At 37.2% G+C, this 17,236-nt stretch overlaps 1 protein-coding gene across 1 annotated transcript; it reads left to right on the forward strand.

Moving 5' to 3' along the window:
- The first annotated feature begins 9,683 nt into the window (after window positions 1-9,683).
- On the forward strand, window positions 9,684-15,763 carry LOC145779248 (uncharacterized). Its single transcript, XM_082590787.1, has 3 exons — window positions 9,684-9,780; window positions 12,421-12,615; window positions 14,953-15,763. The coding sequence occupies exons 1-3, from the start codon at window positions 9,729-9,731 to the stop codon at window positions 15,150-15,152; spliced, it is 447 nt and encodes a 148-aa protein (XP_082446913.1). The 5' UTR covers window positions 9,684-9,728; the 3' UTR covers window positions 15,153-15,763.
- Window positions 15,764-17,236: the final 1,473 nt, after the last annotated feature.

Consider the following 17,236-nt stretch of genomic DNA (forward strand, 5'->3'; position numbering starts at 1 on the left):
TCAGGCACCCCTTTAAGCGCCCCTGCCAACGACACAGCTGCACGATCTTAAGCGGTGTCAAACCAGTGTCATTTCGAGCATCGTACCGGAGCTCTCACCACTCGGCCATGCTGCCAACTTGGAACATGAGATCGAGATCAAGATCAAGATCGAGAGGAATTTTATTTTGATAAAAAGAGCCTCCTCGCATGAGAATCTTAAATAAAACCAATAGCGTAGAAACGAAACTTTGTTTTGCAGTTTGTAGTTTTGAACATCCCTACCCATAAGCCCTGGGTTCTATCCCTTGCAAATGTTCATATAACGTCAGTATATAATCTGTTACTTTTAATATTTATAGCTTCTTAAGTCAGACTATGAAGCAGTGAGCTATATAAAACTGATTCTTCACAAAAACTTTATTGTTCAGGCACGAACGCACCGCAAGCAGTGAAATAAAGCAACAATGTATTCATTTTACTCCACTATGGTAACTTACTTTAAATGAAACACAGTTACGTAACTTTCATCAATCAAAACCACTTGCATCAGTAGTTATTTATAATTCTTATCATTTGTATGCATAGTTATTTCTGTTTTTCTCATCATCACTTTTTAGGCTGTTCCATATTTATCCCATGCACAATGCCATGGTGCAGAGTCAACAGAGTGCTCTTTGAAATAACAAACACCTTTTCCTAAAGAAGTGACCTGCAAGTACAACTGGCTTTGCTTTCACCTGTAATCGCGTCATAGTTAGTTACTACTGATTTATCTTTACAAACGTTTAACTTACGTTCTATTATGTAGTTGTTTGGAATGGGTGTTCCAGCGGTTACCAGATTACAACCTGTCTTTGGTTGTTGTTGATTTCCACAGGGACTGAGGATAAAGTTGAAGAAATTATTCTGGCAATCCATTGAGGTGTTTCTTTCACCTGTTAAGCTTGTTATTAATTTTGAACTCAATCCAAAACTTTAATTACTTTTTGAGAAATGTTGTTTTCGCTTAATGCCTTTCCACTCTCATTTCGTGTGATACAAGTATGGTTTGATTTTATTTCAAGAAAGTTCCAGCTTAATAAAAAAATTTCAATTTGTATGTTTGATCGTTATGGCTTTTTTAAATAACATTTTATTTTAACCACTAAAATATGGGCATCCAAAATTGTCATTCCCCTATGAATGAAGTACGTTATTAAATAACAAACCTTATCCTTTTGTCGACGTTAAGTAAGACTTCGTAAAAACAAGAAAAAGCAAAAAAGAGCATAGTAGGCTACAAGTAACAATTGAATGCGACACTGATATGACTTTTAATTTCTTGTCAACTGCAAATCAGACAGATTTGCAATTGACAAGTTTACTTGTCTTGACAATTGACTTCCTTTACTTGCTTCTAGGCTTACTTGCAAATGATGTCCAACTGTATTTTGGTATTTTGTACAGAGCTAAACAAAACATAAGATGGCAGAGCTAAGTAAACAGTTATTGATGTCATTTATTGATTGAAAGCTGCAGGAAAGCAATTTAAATGACATCAAGAAAATGGCAACTAGAATTAAAATTGAAGGTTAACTGCAAGTTGTGAGGAGAAAAAAGTGCCTGTCTCTTTCTGTTGCAGGCTGGGACAAAAAACGTATATTTCAAGTATAAATCGATTGTTTTTCATAACTGGACTGCAAAAAGAACGTTAATATGATGGTTTCCTTTGCTTTGATGGATATGAAAGTTTGGTTTATTTAAAACCAAATTTGTTTATTTAGAACTCTACCGTCTTGATTTGAGCAGCCACAAAACATGAAATTATCTGGAATTTGTCTAATCCTTTTATGAAACTGCCCAAATCAATGCGATGCATTTGTCTCAAACCGATAAAATCTTTAGTTTTGGCACAGGGTTGCAGTGTTGTGCTGTGTGGGCAGTTGCACATTGAAAAGTAAAGTTATTTGACTAAGTACGTGCTCATTTTCAGTTGTAGCCTACAAATTTATAATAGGGTACATTTGGAAACACAGATATGAAATTTTCCGCGAGCATTCATGCATCTGCCCATAATAGGCTAATAGCATAATAGTGAAAAGACACAGTGACTGTGACTCTGTTTGCTGTTACAATATCGCAGATAGCTGTTTCGATATACATGTAAACCAAAAAGTCATAAAACGGGAACAATTAGAAAAAAAAACAAGTTTTACAAAATATCTAAATTAAGCACACTCGTGTTTATGTTGTAAATGACAAAAATAATAAAATCATATTAGTTTTATTTATTTACAACTGTAGGCTATATCATGTAGCTTTTGGTAGCTACAAATTGAATGTAGATTGGGCAATATCAATAAAATCGTTCAGGTATGGGGATTTTTGTTGTTGTTCCTCCAAATTCGTTTAGTCCGTACGACTACAGAGACATGCTTGTTTAGTTAGAAACGGTAATACTTTGGTCTATAATTTTAAACAAAGGTCTTAAATAACCCAAACTAAAAACTTGTTAAGCTTTTTGTTTCTGAAATTTAGTCATAACCTACAACATAATACTGTATATCCTTACAACCCAAAGAAAACTTTCCCTTTTCTTTAAGGATTTTCCACTTGTGAATGTTCCCACTTGAAAATTTTGAGAAGTCGTAGGAAATTTGTTAGGCTATCCATACACTTTGAAGAGCTGTCAATCACAATCGTCTTTTAAAATTAGATCTTCCGTTAACAGAAGTTCGGCAAAAACTGCTGAAGTTAATTTAATGAAAAAATTATCAATTATCCTTTCCTTACAGAAATGTGTTTGCCTTTAAAAAATTCGTAACTGAATTAACTTAACAAACTTTTAATCGAGCGTGTGTAATAAACTCGATGATAAATCGCTTGTTTCCGCATGGGTTGACTCCACCAGAAAAAATTGGTAAAGTAGCCGCTGATGTCTTCCTCTGATCCTGTTTTTCGACGTTATTGAGAATGAAAAATTGCACAAGGATCTTTGATTTAGAGTGTAACCGAACAATAGCAACCAAATAACATCAGCTAGGCTCGAAAACTTGTATAATTTTTTGATATAACTTTCGAAAAAGAGCATAAAATTTGGAGACTAGCATTGACGCCATAAAAGGCTGAATAACTCAACTTTCTGTTATCCAAAATTGTTTTTAAAACGAAACGTAAAGTTCTTCATTTTAAAAGTATTGGGGAGTAGCTAATTACTGAAGCAATCTGTCTGGAGATTCGATTTGAATTCGCATATGACAAAGCTAAGGCAAACTTTCCTGCTCGTAGATTGCGGATGCAATCCAGAAAGCATTGTAATGCTGACTGGAAGTGGCGTAGCCAAGGGGGGGGGGGGGGGTAGGGTGGGGGTTTCAACCCCTTTTTGGCACGCGTGTGACGTCACGATATTGATGCTTTCAGTCTCTTTATGTCTCTAAAACAAAGTTTGCCTAATTTTAAACGAAACTCCATTAAAAAAGCGAGTTTGGCCAATACCAAACATTCAAATATCTCAGCCAGGAATTAGCAACGCGAAACATAGAGACTTAGCTTTATTTCCTAAAAATGCCGAATAAAATATGATCTTATCCTTTTTCTATGCCACCGGACAGCACCATTTTACGGGAATATTCATACCCACATTTTTGTTGAAAATGCTCTCAGAATGCATCAAATTCAAAGTAATTTTTCAAAATTTTATTGGGGAGGCAACCAGACACCCCGCCGCTGGGTGTCGTCTTAGGCGAACACACCCCCCCCCCCCCCTTTCAAAAATCCTGGCTACGCCACTGCTGACTGGCATTTAGTAACAGCAAAACATAGAGCAATTTCTTATCTGTTACTTCTTCTTGCAAACAATTACAAGTTAACTTAAAATACCGATACGAATAGGCCTAGTAGTGTTGATAGAAGTGTTCCATAGAATACTTTTAGACGCGGACCCGTAAATGATTTTAGGAGCCTGTACAGGCCTACCACATAACTGGCAAAAGACGGAAGGATGGAACAACTGACGGCCCATGGTGAGAAAAATATTAAACGACGACAATAATAATAATAACAGTTCTAATAACAAAATGAAAATAAAACTAAAACCAAAACAATCCTGATAGTAATAATAACAGTAGTACTAATAACAAAATGAAAAAGTAACCAAAAACAAAACGATGATGATAATAATAATCGTAATGATATTTATCATCACCATTGAGACATACAGCAAATACATTTAAGCATTACTATTTCATTGTATAAAATTTATTATAAAAACTGAATGTTTATTTTCTACGTTCTTTCTGAATAACCAGACCTTTCACTTGTGAATTGTGACTTCTGATGCTTTTTTATGTTGGACAACGATAAATGATGGACATTTACTAAACTACTACAAAAAATCAGATTTATAAAACTTTGAATTGATTTTTGTATGTTAGGCGGCAGACAAAGACGCAAGTTATGCTTCTACTGAAAGTTCATCTTAACTTCTGGAGCAAATTTCAGAAAGTTTTAGTTCACAAGCATAAATTTTTTATAACGTTTAGCTTTGCATGACGTTGGAATTCATTTAATTCAAACCACATCGTCACAACGCATTATTTAGCTGAATTTTTACCAATCTAATTGCCTCGTATAATGTTGCATTTTTTCAATAAATTTAAAACATGGAAAATACTTTTTCATAAACCTACTGAAATCTGTCCAAACAGTTTTGTATAAAATGAAGTTTAAAATTTCTATAAAGAAACTTACTGGTTATATGAATACGTAAGGTACTACGCTTGAAATTAAATTTAGAAAGAAGAACATGTTGCAAGTTATATCGTGTTAACTTAAATTACTTGTGAAATGATATTAATATTTTCTGTCGTATCCAGGTTTACGCTCGATGTTTAAACATCAAGTGGATGGAAAGGCAATGAAGCCAATCATGCTTCTAACTGTCATACCAAAGACAAAGCAACATGCTCTTGAGCGGTGTTGAACCGGTGCCCTATCGAACGTCAACCAAGTTCTCACCACTCGACCATCCAGCCGACATCTATGATACAAAACAAAACATTTTGATTTCATATATTGAAATTATTGTCAGGGGTTTAGCCAACAAACTTTTCCGAGGAAGGGGCAAATAAATATTGCTTACACGTGCAAGTGAGCCAAACAACAAGTTGCTAGAGGCGAAGTCCTCTGCGAGGGGTCTGAGAGGCTCTGAGATAAAACTTTGAAAAAAAATCTTTGAAATTGGGCATTCTGAGAGTTACTTTCAACCTAAATGAATAATAAAACTTTGTATAATGATGCTGCAACAGAACGTGAAATGTTTATTTAAAATATGTCGACAATTGCCCCCTTTGCTCTCCTGAATACGCCCTTGATTATCGTTGTTTTTATTGGTTGTTTGGCAGAGTAGTGTATGCGTCCATCTGAAGGACGAATGATCGTCAGTTCGACAATCGTCAAGAGCGCGTCGCTGTGTCTTGACAATGCTGACGACGGATATGGACGTTGTTTGACTGTGGACAAGAAAAGATATCTTGTAGTTATCATCTCGTCCACAAAATCTAAGTCTTCAACTACTAAGTATAAAGTTAAAAGGTGGCAAAAATGAATGCCAAAAACACCTGATTGCAGTCATTTACATATGATGTGACTGACGATTGGGTGATGTCATAACAAACCGCCAAACTGCTTAAATTTTGCGCAAAAGTACAACATTTGCGTCTAAATTATTGGCAAGTAGATCTATGCAAGCTGTAGTAGGCCAATCATGTTTTCCCTAGCCCTTAACGCACACTTTTGGTTTTTTTTTCTTAGACATTAGGATGAAGAGTTTATTGTTTTACCTACTTGCAGTCTGCAGGTGCCAGTATTTTTCGTACCGCTATTTTTGTGTCATATTGTCGCAATTTCTTTTTATTGCAACGCGCTTGAACTACTTACGTTACTGCGATGTAATAACTCATAACCATGTGATCTAGCCCACACATCTTTTATAATACTTTTTATTTCCATTGTTGAAAAATGACGTCATTACCTGTTTCAGAATAAGCTTGCAACCGTTTTGATGCTTGTTTATTAATGTGCAGGAAAGCGTTTGTTGTGCAGTTTGTCAGCAGGCTATACAGTGAACTAGGTTGTGCTTCCGCAGGCAAACTTCAGTCATCTTCTTCGTAAAAGCAGGCTAACTTAGAAGCATTCAAGTGGGTGTTGAATGTAGCAAAGTTTTTGGTAAACTACGTCAGAAATATTTGTGCCAAGTTTACAAGACTTTTGTGTGTTGTCGATATTTCGTAAAAGCGTTTACAATTTAAAAAACGGCTGGCTTAAAAATGATCCCTTTGTTAAAGAAGGAATATTTTAAAAAGCTTTTTTGGTAGTTCTCTTAGTCTTAGAAAATCCGCCCATTAAGTATTTTTATACCAGTGGAGCAGTTTTATCGTAATTGACAGCATGGCCTCCAGTGGTGTATCTAAGGGGTGGTACTCGGTAGCGGGTTCTCAAGACCGAGTAAACGTATAGTATAAAGTTTCTCTGATTTACCAATTTTTTTTTACTCGTTTCATCACATTGAAATAATCTAACTGACACTCTGGCAGCATAAAGCACGTACGGTAGCACGGCAGTGTTAAATATCAGCAAGGTTTTCCGGGAAAAGTTGAAAAAAGATTGCAATCTTTATATCTTTAGAAAAGATAAGCAGAAACAACAATCAACGACAAAACATTTGGTATAATATACAGAAACAAACTAGACAATGCAAGATTTGTCGGCTATAAGACATGTTTGACATCGCTAAACATCTAAATACCGATATACAGTAGCTTACTCATATACAAAATCAAACCAGAAAAGCAAAAAAAATGATCTAAACATGGCGAGGGAAAGGAGGTGTCTCGTATCTGCTCAGTGTCTTTAATAAAAGTTTTATGTGATGTGTATTATCGCCTTTTCTATGTTTAGTTTATTTTTTTTCATTTTATGGAGGAGAAGGGCGGGACCTACGAGCCGATTTTTACAAAGTCTCATATATTTTTTGTTTAGTGTCTAAGATTCGTCTCAAAGTTTACGTATATCTTCCTAGCTAACTGCTCTAGGCTGCTGAGCTGAGTCGGAGTCTGCCTCGCTTTCTGACCTAGTCTTGTTCTGACACGATCCCTGTTCCATATCTCGAAAGCTAAAACCTCAATTGCTAAGGTAACAAGGATCAGTAGTCAGTAGATGTAACAGAAAATATATTTCGCACTTGCTAGTGCATCGTCAGTTCTGATAAAGGGCAGTTAAAGCCTACAAGTAATGTTTTAAATAACATTACAGTGACGCAATAATGTCAAAACATGAGCGCAAAAATTGAAAAAGCATAAGCGTAAATATTGAAAAAATGCTGAATGAAAACTAAACCAAGCCGGCAGTAAAGTAAATTACGTATCAAATATAAATTATAAACTAGAATTGATGAAAGAGCGGTGAGCAAAGCCTGCAAATGTAGCGTTGTGACAAATTACGGCAAAGAAAATAAATTATATGCGAAACACGGCAGTCAAAGGCAGTGATAAACAAACTAAGCGATAAATAATTAAATGGAGCGTCATGGAAAACACAAAATGTAGCGTTGCGGAAAAAAGAGTAGGCAAAGACGGCAGTGAATAATAAGGCAGTAAAATATTGAAAAAATACCAAAAATGTAGTGGAGCGTCAAAAAATTAAACTTGTGGCAGAATTAATTTTTGGATATTTATTTTGGCATGTATCCTATGTATCCATTTATCTTCACAAGCATCTAGATTATCAATATTGGGTTGTTCAACAAATGTGACATTGTAGCATTGGGAAAGTTGTGGTTCAGTACTTAGATCATGAAATACAGCAAAATGTTTTAATAACGCAGCCCTGCCATTATTAGAAGAAAAATCGAAAGTGTTCCAAGTTGCACGATGGCCTGACCACCGAACCGAAAATTTATTAAGCGTTTGTCCAACATATTGTTCATGGCAAAGTAAACATGTTGCTACATAAATCCCATAATTGCTGCAATTGAGTTCCTGTTTTAACTTAAAAAGTCTTTGCGGAGTGCTCAAAGTCGTTGTGCGTGAAACCATTGACAAGCGATGATGACCATGGTTACCACACAACGCACAGCGACCACAAGGGGCAGAATAACCTCTTTGTAGAACAGAAGATTGGATTTTATTTGATAGAACTTTGTGGTTTGTAAGATAATTTCCAATTGTTTTTGGCAATCTACTTCTTCCTACGTATATCTTCCTACGTACAGTCTCCATACTTTCATGGATTTTAAGCATGTTTCGGTGGAAGCGGAAGTCCCAAGAGCGAAAAATGTAGCGTCCTCCAAAGTGGTTCATACGACCCGCAAGTGAGGGTCCTACGACCATATGTGGAGGGTCCTCTAAGCCACTTGAAAAAAAGAATTTTCGATTTTTATATTTATTTAACAATTTTATGATGTGCTGTTGTCATGCTACTACAAGAAATGTTAAATTGGAAACACTAAATGTATGCGCTCATCGGAAAATCTCTTTGTGAAGAACACAGATGAATGATTTTACTACCAGCACAAAATAGTCCGTGCACAAACTTTAATTCGCAATCAGCAAATTGGACAAACATGACTGTACTTCATCACCACAAACTTGTTTATTCAAAATTGTGCACAGAGAAGTCAACAGGTATCAATTAATTTCTTTGGATCGTGTTGTTGACCCAAAACATTTTGGTTTACAGGTCGCTCCAACAGGGAGGTTCACAGGTCACGCACCACATGACCGGTAATTTTTTTGCTCCCAACCTAAAACCTAACAAAGCGTGTCAAAGCCAACAATATCCACATTTGGCACTAAAGAGTTGTATAAAAAAATTACGGGGGGTGGTTCGTAGGTCACCCCTGTTCACAGGTCCCGCTCTTCCCCTACCATGCCGCCGCCGGTACGTGAATCAGTAGTTCAGATGCTTGACAAGGGCGAACGTGTTCTATGGCCGAAAACGTTCGCAATTTATTTCTGTAGGCTATATTTTGCTATATACTGTGTCATTGCTTGGTTTTATCTGCTTGTGGTTCAACAAACTATGCTCTCTATGAAAATTGCATCATCACAAATGATTTTAAATTTAACTTTATTGTGGTACCAAAACGATTTACCTCAATCTAGCTTTGACAATTAAGTTATGGTCAAATGCAAACTACGCATCATAAACATTTTCGCTTTCGATATCGATTTTTGCTTATCCTTTTTCTCCATTTTTGCTTCCGATATCCTTTTTTCGCTTTCGATATTCATTTTCGCTTTCGATATCCATTTTTGCTTTCGATATTCATTTTTCGCTTTCGATACCCTTTTTTCGCTTTTGATATCCTTTTTCGCTTTCGATATCCTTTTTTCGCTTTCGATATTCATTTTCGCTTTCGATATCCATTTTTGCTTATCCTTTTTCGCTTTCGATATCCTTAGGATATCCGGAATTTTTTTTCTTTAATTTTACTTTTGTGCCCCTCTCAACATTTTGTTTTAGATCCGTTACTGAGCTTATGACGCGTCACATTGGTTAGTTTTGACTTTTTTGGTTGTAGACTAGGCCTATATGAGTTTGGAAACTTTAGCTTTACTCACAAAACGTCAATGTCACTGTGAAAAAGTTTAACTCCATCTAATTAAACTCATTAAATTTCACATTCGAAAGATACACATCATGTTTCTCTCGCTGCAGATACAAGCCACCTGTTTCAACTTAATATATTTTAAGCTTTTAAAATTCAAGATGAACCAAAAAATTTTAATCTTACTCTTCACAGCTGTTCTGGTTAAATCTGGTAAGTGTTACAAAGATTTCTTGCAAATTGCAGATCTGTTGCAAGCTACCTGAATGATGAATAGGCTATGACCAAATATTCCACGTAAGCCAGCCATGCAAAAATTTCGAAATTTCTTGGTAGCTCTTTATCAGAAATCCTCTTTTGGCCTACCGTAATTGGAACAAATACGTAGGCCAATGGAATATTGGAATATTTATAACCGAGAACGTCTGCTCCTACAAATACAGTGTATGTTGAGCCGAATAAGCTCAACTCTTTGCCAAACGTTTGCGTTTGTAAATTTTTTTATTCAGCTGTTGGTAAAAAAGCACAAAGCAAAAATGTTGCTGTGGACTAGAGATGCAGCGAACCCAAAATTTTTATCCGCACACCGCACCGCAACTGACTCATCTATCCGCGCACCGCACCGCACACCGCAATTTATCTGGAACTTTGACACTGCACCGCACTGCACACCGCAAATTACAAAATTAAAAAAAAATATTTTAACGAGTTATTGTTTAGAAAGTCAATTGTAGGAAAAAGCATCCATGGCATATAACTGGTAACCTAGTACCAATACAGTTGTGCACTAATTGGCCAGGCTAACCAGATCATATTCTCTTATCAGCAATGCATCTAAGTTCTAAGACATAATACAAACTAAGACAAATAGAATGTTCCTGGATCCAGTATCAGGACTTTTGAACACTTTTTGTAAGCAATAATGCAATTATAATGCCAGTGGCTATATGAACTACACACACAAGAGTAAAACTTATAGCCTGAACTCACTGGGCTAACTGATATAGTAAATAATGCGGTAGTTGCGCTAGGCCTATAGCCTGGTAACTGAGCTTATCAGCTAGGCTACTAACCAAAAACATTCGTACAGCTTCCCTGACAAGCAAGCCCTAAAACCCTGTCAACTGCAAGCCATTTGCAATTTGCATTTGCATAGCTTTCCATCTTAGGGTTTCCGAAGGGAAAAATAACTGATCCGTGTTTCCAATTTAAATTTGAAGTTTCATAGCTGATTCTTGAAAAGTTGAAAGTTTACGTTTACGAAAGTTTAATTTCTTGAAAGTTTACGTTTACGAAAAATTAATTTCTTGAAAGTTTACGCGGCAAGCGGCGCGGCGCGGCTTTGTCATTTCAACCTTCCACGCGGCGCGGCGCGGCACGCGGCGAAAAAGTCAAAAGCGGCCGCGTACGCGGCGCGGCGCGGCTTGCATCACTACTGTGGACCACGGCACTCGGTGTCGCAGCTTAATTAGCTGTAGGCTAGGTGAATCTGAGCCTTGTCAGGGTTTCATACAGAAACAAGTAAATAAGTTTTTTGCAATTGCGGAAAAATCCTGAAACCGGTCGTTGAATTCACTAGCAAGGAAATGAATGAATGCTCGCCTATCACAAAGACCTTCTTTGATTTAACTTTTTTATGTTAAAGATAGTCTTGCTATCACTCAGGGTCTTTACCATACTTTTCAGGACAATAATAGTTGATCTCTTGACATGGAAACTGAGATCACCCAAAGGATAACAGAGCAAGAATATTCCAATTAGCTTAAAACGAAAAATCATGGACACAGTAATATTGCCAACAATATTAACATACGGAGCAGAAACATGGTCACTCACAAAACAACAAACAAGAAAACTGGCAGCAGCACAAAGGAACATGGAAAGAATAATATTGAACATAAATAGAAAAGACAAGATTAGAAATGAAGTCATTAGAAACAAAACTTGTATCAAAGATGTCATAGAAACAGCAACAAACCTAAAGTGGCAATGTGCGGGACATGTAGCAAGAATGAAAGACAACAGATGGGCCAAGATAACCACAAAATGGACACCAAGATATGCAAGAAGAACTAGAGGGAGACCAAAAAGAAGATGGCGAGATGACATAAAAGAAAAGATTGGCATCACCTGGATGAGAACAGCAAAAGACAGAATGGTGTGGAAACATATGTGGAGGCCATCTGCCAGCAGTGGCATGACCGGCTGATGATGATGATGAATACTTGAATACTTGATCTCGCAATTAGGACGCAATAATGAAGGATATAACTTTTTTCGCTGTCTCTTCGTCTGCAAACTTTGTCTGCGAGGAAATGATGTCGTAATTATTTTCTTTTTTTAAGTTGAATTAGTATGATTTCTGTGTGTCTCCGCGCCATAAACAACACATTGTAAACAACAGGCGAGGGCCATTCAAAACCGGATCGCGGCCGGGTTCGGTCGCAGGCTGGACTTTGGACACCCTCGGCCTATACTCGCTTGATGCAGTGCGAATGACGATCACGCCACTCCTTATTTTTGTTAAGTCACGATCTGGGCTTGAAGTGTGCTGCTCATATGATCCCTTTGGTGTTGTCATTTCTGAATTCTCAGACATCGATCGGGGATACCTATTCGGGCATTGAGAGTTGGAACCTATACCACCTCAAAACATATAGAAAGTATTGAATCAATGTAAAAAAAGACGTATTTGCTGATTGGTTGCTTCAGAGATAGGCTTCAGAGATAGCCCACTGTGCAGACAGTTGAAAAATTCTAAAGTCTGTGACGTTTTTGACTTATAAAAGATTTGTTTGTGATTTGTTGGTGATGTTTTATTTCCTCAAATAGTCCTCACTGGTGTGATTGCAGGTACAACTCATACAAGTTCTGCACATGAAAATGTCAAAAATGCAACTAGAGAAGAAACTTTGATGACAACAGAACCAAGTGGGACGTCAGACAAAAGTTATTATAGTAAAAATGGATTCACCACCAAACTAACAAACCAATTTGCTACAACACATGATGATGTTTCTACGCCCGTAGTTGTACAAATATCTTCAGGTATATTGCATGCAAATAGCCTGCCCTATAGGCTAATTTTTGCTCATAAACTAAGAAAAGCCTTAAGCTCTGTCAAATGCAGATAGGAAATGTACTGTAGTGTGTTGAAATGTTAGGCTATTAGTTTTTATCTCACAAATGTAGATAGGCCTACAGACGACCAGGGCCGGATTTACCAATAGGCTAGGCAGGCTGAAGCCTAGGGCCTCAACGTCTAGGGGCCTCGAAATTCGGTTTCGAAGTTTGTAATTCTTTTAAAAACTTGACAAGTTTAAACCCTACCTATAAAGTATATAGGCTATATATCAAGCTTTTCTGAGTAGAAAATTCTATACACAACTGGTTTCAACCACGTTGTAAACAGTCATTATTTTGTCGTTTGCATCGTAATAAAGGAAATTATTACTTGCATTCTGCTGGAAGCTTATGCAGTGGTTCCCAACCTTTTTGTTATCACGGACCCCTTTTGACAAATTATTAATTCTGCGGACCCCTACCTAAATTTTGCCTGAAACTCAACATATTATTGACTATTGCAAAGAAATTTATTTTGACACGAGTCAGTTCAATCACAGTAGGCTACTATTGACTATTGTAATAATCATGCTACTCAACTACTGTATTTTCGAAGTTGTTTTATTGTAACAAGAGCTGAGAATCCTGCCTCGCAAAGGTTAAGTGGTTATGAATGGTAACAAAACAATAATCGCTTGCTTTGCCAAGAATGGGTAGGTTTGCGGTTGTGAGCACCAAAATTCTTCCACAGTTTTGAATGAAACTCAATGCGTAATTACTCTTTTGATCTCAAATTAATTAGGTCATCTTTACTGAGATCGTCATCGCTAATGTCGTTCAAGTCAAAAAAATGATTTCGAAGCCATGTTTCAACTTCGTTCGGCAGGTGTTCTAAATTAAAATAACGTTGAAATGAGATTTGCAGGGTTTCAAATGTGCGCAAAAGTTTTCTCTCATAGAGATCAAAAGAGTATAGCCTACATTCTTTTTGAGTTTCATCTATCAAGATAAGATCTTCTAACATTGGAAAGTTAGCGTAATTACCTGCTTCCAATCTGCGTTTCCAAACCGGCAACTTGGCTAAAAACTTTTTTCAGCTGCATCAATTATTATTGTCACACCTGGTCCTTGAATGCCACGATTGACATTGTTAATAAATAATATGACCAAAAATATCGGCTAAGTAGGCCATGCCGTATAGAAAACTTTTACTCTCGAACAATTTTGAGAGGGGACTTCCTTTTCCTTTCAAAAGAGTTCATACCTCATTTTTTAGCTGCTGCAGTCGTTTTAAAACTTCTCTAGATAACCAACTTACCTCAGAATGATACGAAAGTACTCCTTGATCTGACCCTACGTCTTGACAGAGCGCTTTAAAACTACGGTAGTTTACAGCTCTGCTTTTAATGAAGTTAACGACTTTCAGGCAATTCGTTAGAATTTCTTTGAGACTTGCTAGTAAAGTTTTTGCTGCTAAGGCTTACCTGTGCAAGAAGCAATGGGTGACAAACACGCGAGGAGCTTTGTTTTTTACTAAAGCAGCAAATCCGGATTTGTTCTCGAGCATAGCTGGTGCTGGTGCTCCATCCGTGCATATAGAACAAAGTTTTTTTTTTCCAAAATTCATCAAGGTAATCACGGACCCCCAAATGCTTTCTCACGGACCCCCAAGGGGTCCGCGAATCCCAGGTTGGGAACCACTGTTCTATAATTTATGTTAAAGCCCCGTAGTCTTCTCTGCAAAAAACAGTATCGGTAGTTGACATCAGGGCTGCCACTCCTAGTGGTTTTCCACTAGATCTAGTGGTTTTTGAAATAATCTACTAGTTTTGTTTATTATAAATCTGGCGTGACGGTTTGAAACTCCAAAATGGTTTATAAATTGCAAAAGGTGAAAAATTTATTACAACTATACATCTGTTAGTATTCTAACAAATAAAAAAAAGGTTCAAACACAGGTCAAGCCAATGCAAACGCGCTTTAACATTCAAATTTTAAAGAATTGTCTGCTTGTCGGCATTAATTTAGTGTGCCTGAAATTCTTTTTAGGACCTTAAAACTTGAAAATACGGAGTATTTTTTAAATGTGGTGCATTTGTATCCAAATCTTGTTTCCTGAGTCAACTTCTGCTTTTTCATGAAAAACCACCTTCTTTTATGATATTACTGCTATATTTAGAGGTGTCCTGATTTGAGAAACCAAGGATAGCATAAGTAGGCATACGCGAAAGAAATAAAAATTTGTCATAGGCCATCTGTTTTGATCGTGTTTACTTTGTCCTTGTAGTATAGGCTATTATCTTTATACTTTCATGCATACAGGTGTTTGGCGTTGGTTCTTGATTGGATTTTCCTTTTTGATTTTTGCTGTTTTATTCTTTATGGTATTTCTTTTGTACAAACGTGGACAAAAGCCCCGAAATCACAGAGGATTTCATGAGATTGAGCTGCTTACTCCTGCATCATCCAACAGTGTCTTCTCTTCCAGGCAAGCGTCAAATGGGGGACCACTCATTTACTGATAAGCCATCATTGATATTCAGAGAGTGTTGCTGAAGATATTCAACTGCGAAAATGCATCAGCAAACTTTTCATGACTTATTTTTTAATTTTCTTTTATTTTGTGTCTTTTTTAGAATGTGTGTTATAATCATTGCTGCAAAAACTTGCGTAAAGCTTACTTTATTGGAGCTATGTTTAGCTGTGACTCCTAAACAATCTTTTCTATCCACAATCAAATTACCGTACATTATTTATGAACTTAATTTTCTTTCTTATTTGAAGAACGCTTTGATGTGGACTAATCTTTGTCCCGATAGCTCAGTTGGGCGCCCGACTTCATGAACGAAGTAACTTTAAGATCAAGCGGCGTAGGTTCGACTCTCGTGGTGTGCTTTTGAGCAACGCATTCTAAGAACTGTACTTCATTCAGTGGCACCTATTGAGTGGAACACTTCACAGACAACACTTCAACAACAAGCGGAAACTTCACTCTGTCAATCTCAGTGACCGGGCCTGCGTCAGTGGTTCAAAGCCTCTACCTTCCTCTACAAGTAGGCTACCGGTAGGCTATGCGACAATGTCAGGATTAAGCTCTCAAAAAATTTTTCTCAGTCCGAGAATCAAGATTCAACCAATCAAACAAATTATCACTTAGCCTATCTATAGGCGTATTAGGCTAGGTTATTAAAAAGTTTTTAGAAGTGGCATTAAATAAAACCTAGCCCACGCAATCATTTTTCGAAAAATACCTTTTAACTTAGAATCAAGTGCGGGATAGCGTTATTTAGATAAGTATCATAAGTGCAGTTTAAATAATTATTTAGATAAGTATATATTTGGTAGGAAGAGCTCCACAAACAGGTCTTGCTGGTGAGTTTAATCGATTTATGTCCCTCTCCTCAAAGTGTATTTCACATATTAATGCCCTGTTAGCACACAGCAAGTTAAAATACCTAGATAAAAATTCTTGAACTACAACATTAAGATACAGGTAAGATGCTCACAACTTTGTGGCTCACTTTTCTTTATGAAGAAGTTCTTTGATTCTATCACCCTTGCTTGCATCACGTATGGACAAAATAAACTTTGTCAAAACGGAGCGATGCTTTATTTCTTCACCAGTCCTGCCAAGATCTGGACGTCTTATAGAAAACAGTGAAGGTTTGTGTGCACTTGAATAATATGCATAAGTCAGTGGTTCCCAACCCGGGGGTTTGCCTATTTTTGGTGGGTAACGAGACCCGATTTGGAAACAATGAAGCAAGTGAAGGTAATGAACTTTATAAAAGCAGAGAAATTGAACAGCCGTCTTTTCAAGAAACTGTGCAAGAAGGTGGGAGAAAAAATACGAAGCATTACTGTACCACACACAAGTAGGCTACGATGGCTGTCTCGTGGCAAGGTGATAACCCGCCTGGTCGAACTTCGTGAGGCTATCCATGTTTTTCTGATAGAAAAGAAGTCCGACTTGGCTGAATATTTCCCTAACCAACAGTAGATTTCCCAGCTGGGTTACCTGGCTGATATCTTTGGTGAATTGAACAAAGACAATCTTTTAATTCAAGGCAAGAATGTAACTGTGAATGTGATCGACACCAAAGTAGCCGTAGCTGCATTTATCGCAAAGGTTAAATTGTGGAACAACCGAATTGGAAGTGGCACAGTAGTGCAGTTTCAGACGCTTGATATGTACTTCGAAGGCAATCGACTTGAGTTGACAGCGGCGTTGATGGAGGACATAGCTGACCACTGAGGCCAACAAGCCAAGAAGATGGACATTGGCCAACTACTTTCCGAATTTGGACACGGCTAGTTTCCAATGTTGCGATAAGCCCTTCACATGTGATGACAGCCAGGTGGATGATGACAACTTTCCGGCCAAAGAGGAATTGATCACTTTCCGAATGAACGAAGCCTTGAAACTTGATTTCAAGGGGAAAGGCTTGGATTGGAACCCTTCTGGTTTGGCAGACTCCAGGACGCACCAACATTAGCGACACTGCATTAAATATTCTGACATCTTTTTCAACAACGTATCGCTGTGAACAAGGATTTTCAACTGTTTTGGAAATGAAGACAAAGAAGCGCAATCGCCTGGATGTCG

The sequence above is a fragment of the Aplidium turbinatum genome, chromosome 11 (assembly GCF_918807975.1).
Source record: "Aplidium turbinatum chromosome 11, kaAplTurb1.1, whole genome shotgun sequence".
NCBI classification, from domain to species: Eukaryota; Metazoa; Chordata; class Ascidiacea; order Aplousobranchia; family Polyclinidae; genus Aplidium; species Aplidium turbinatum.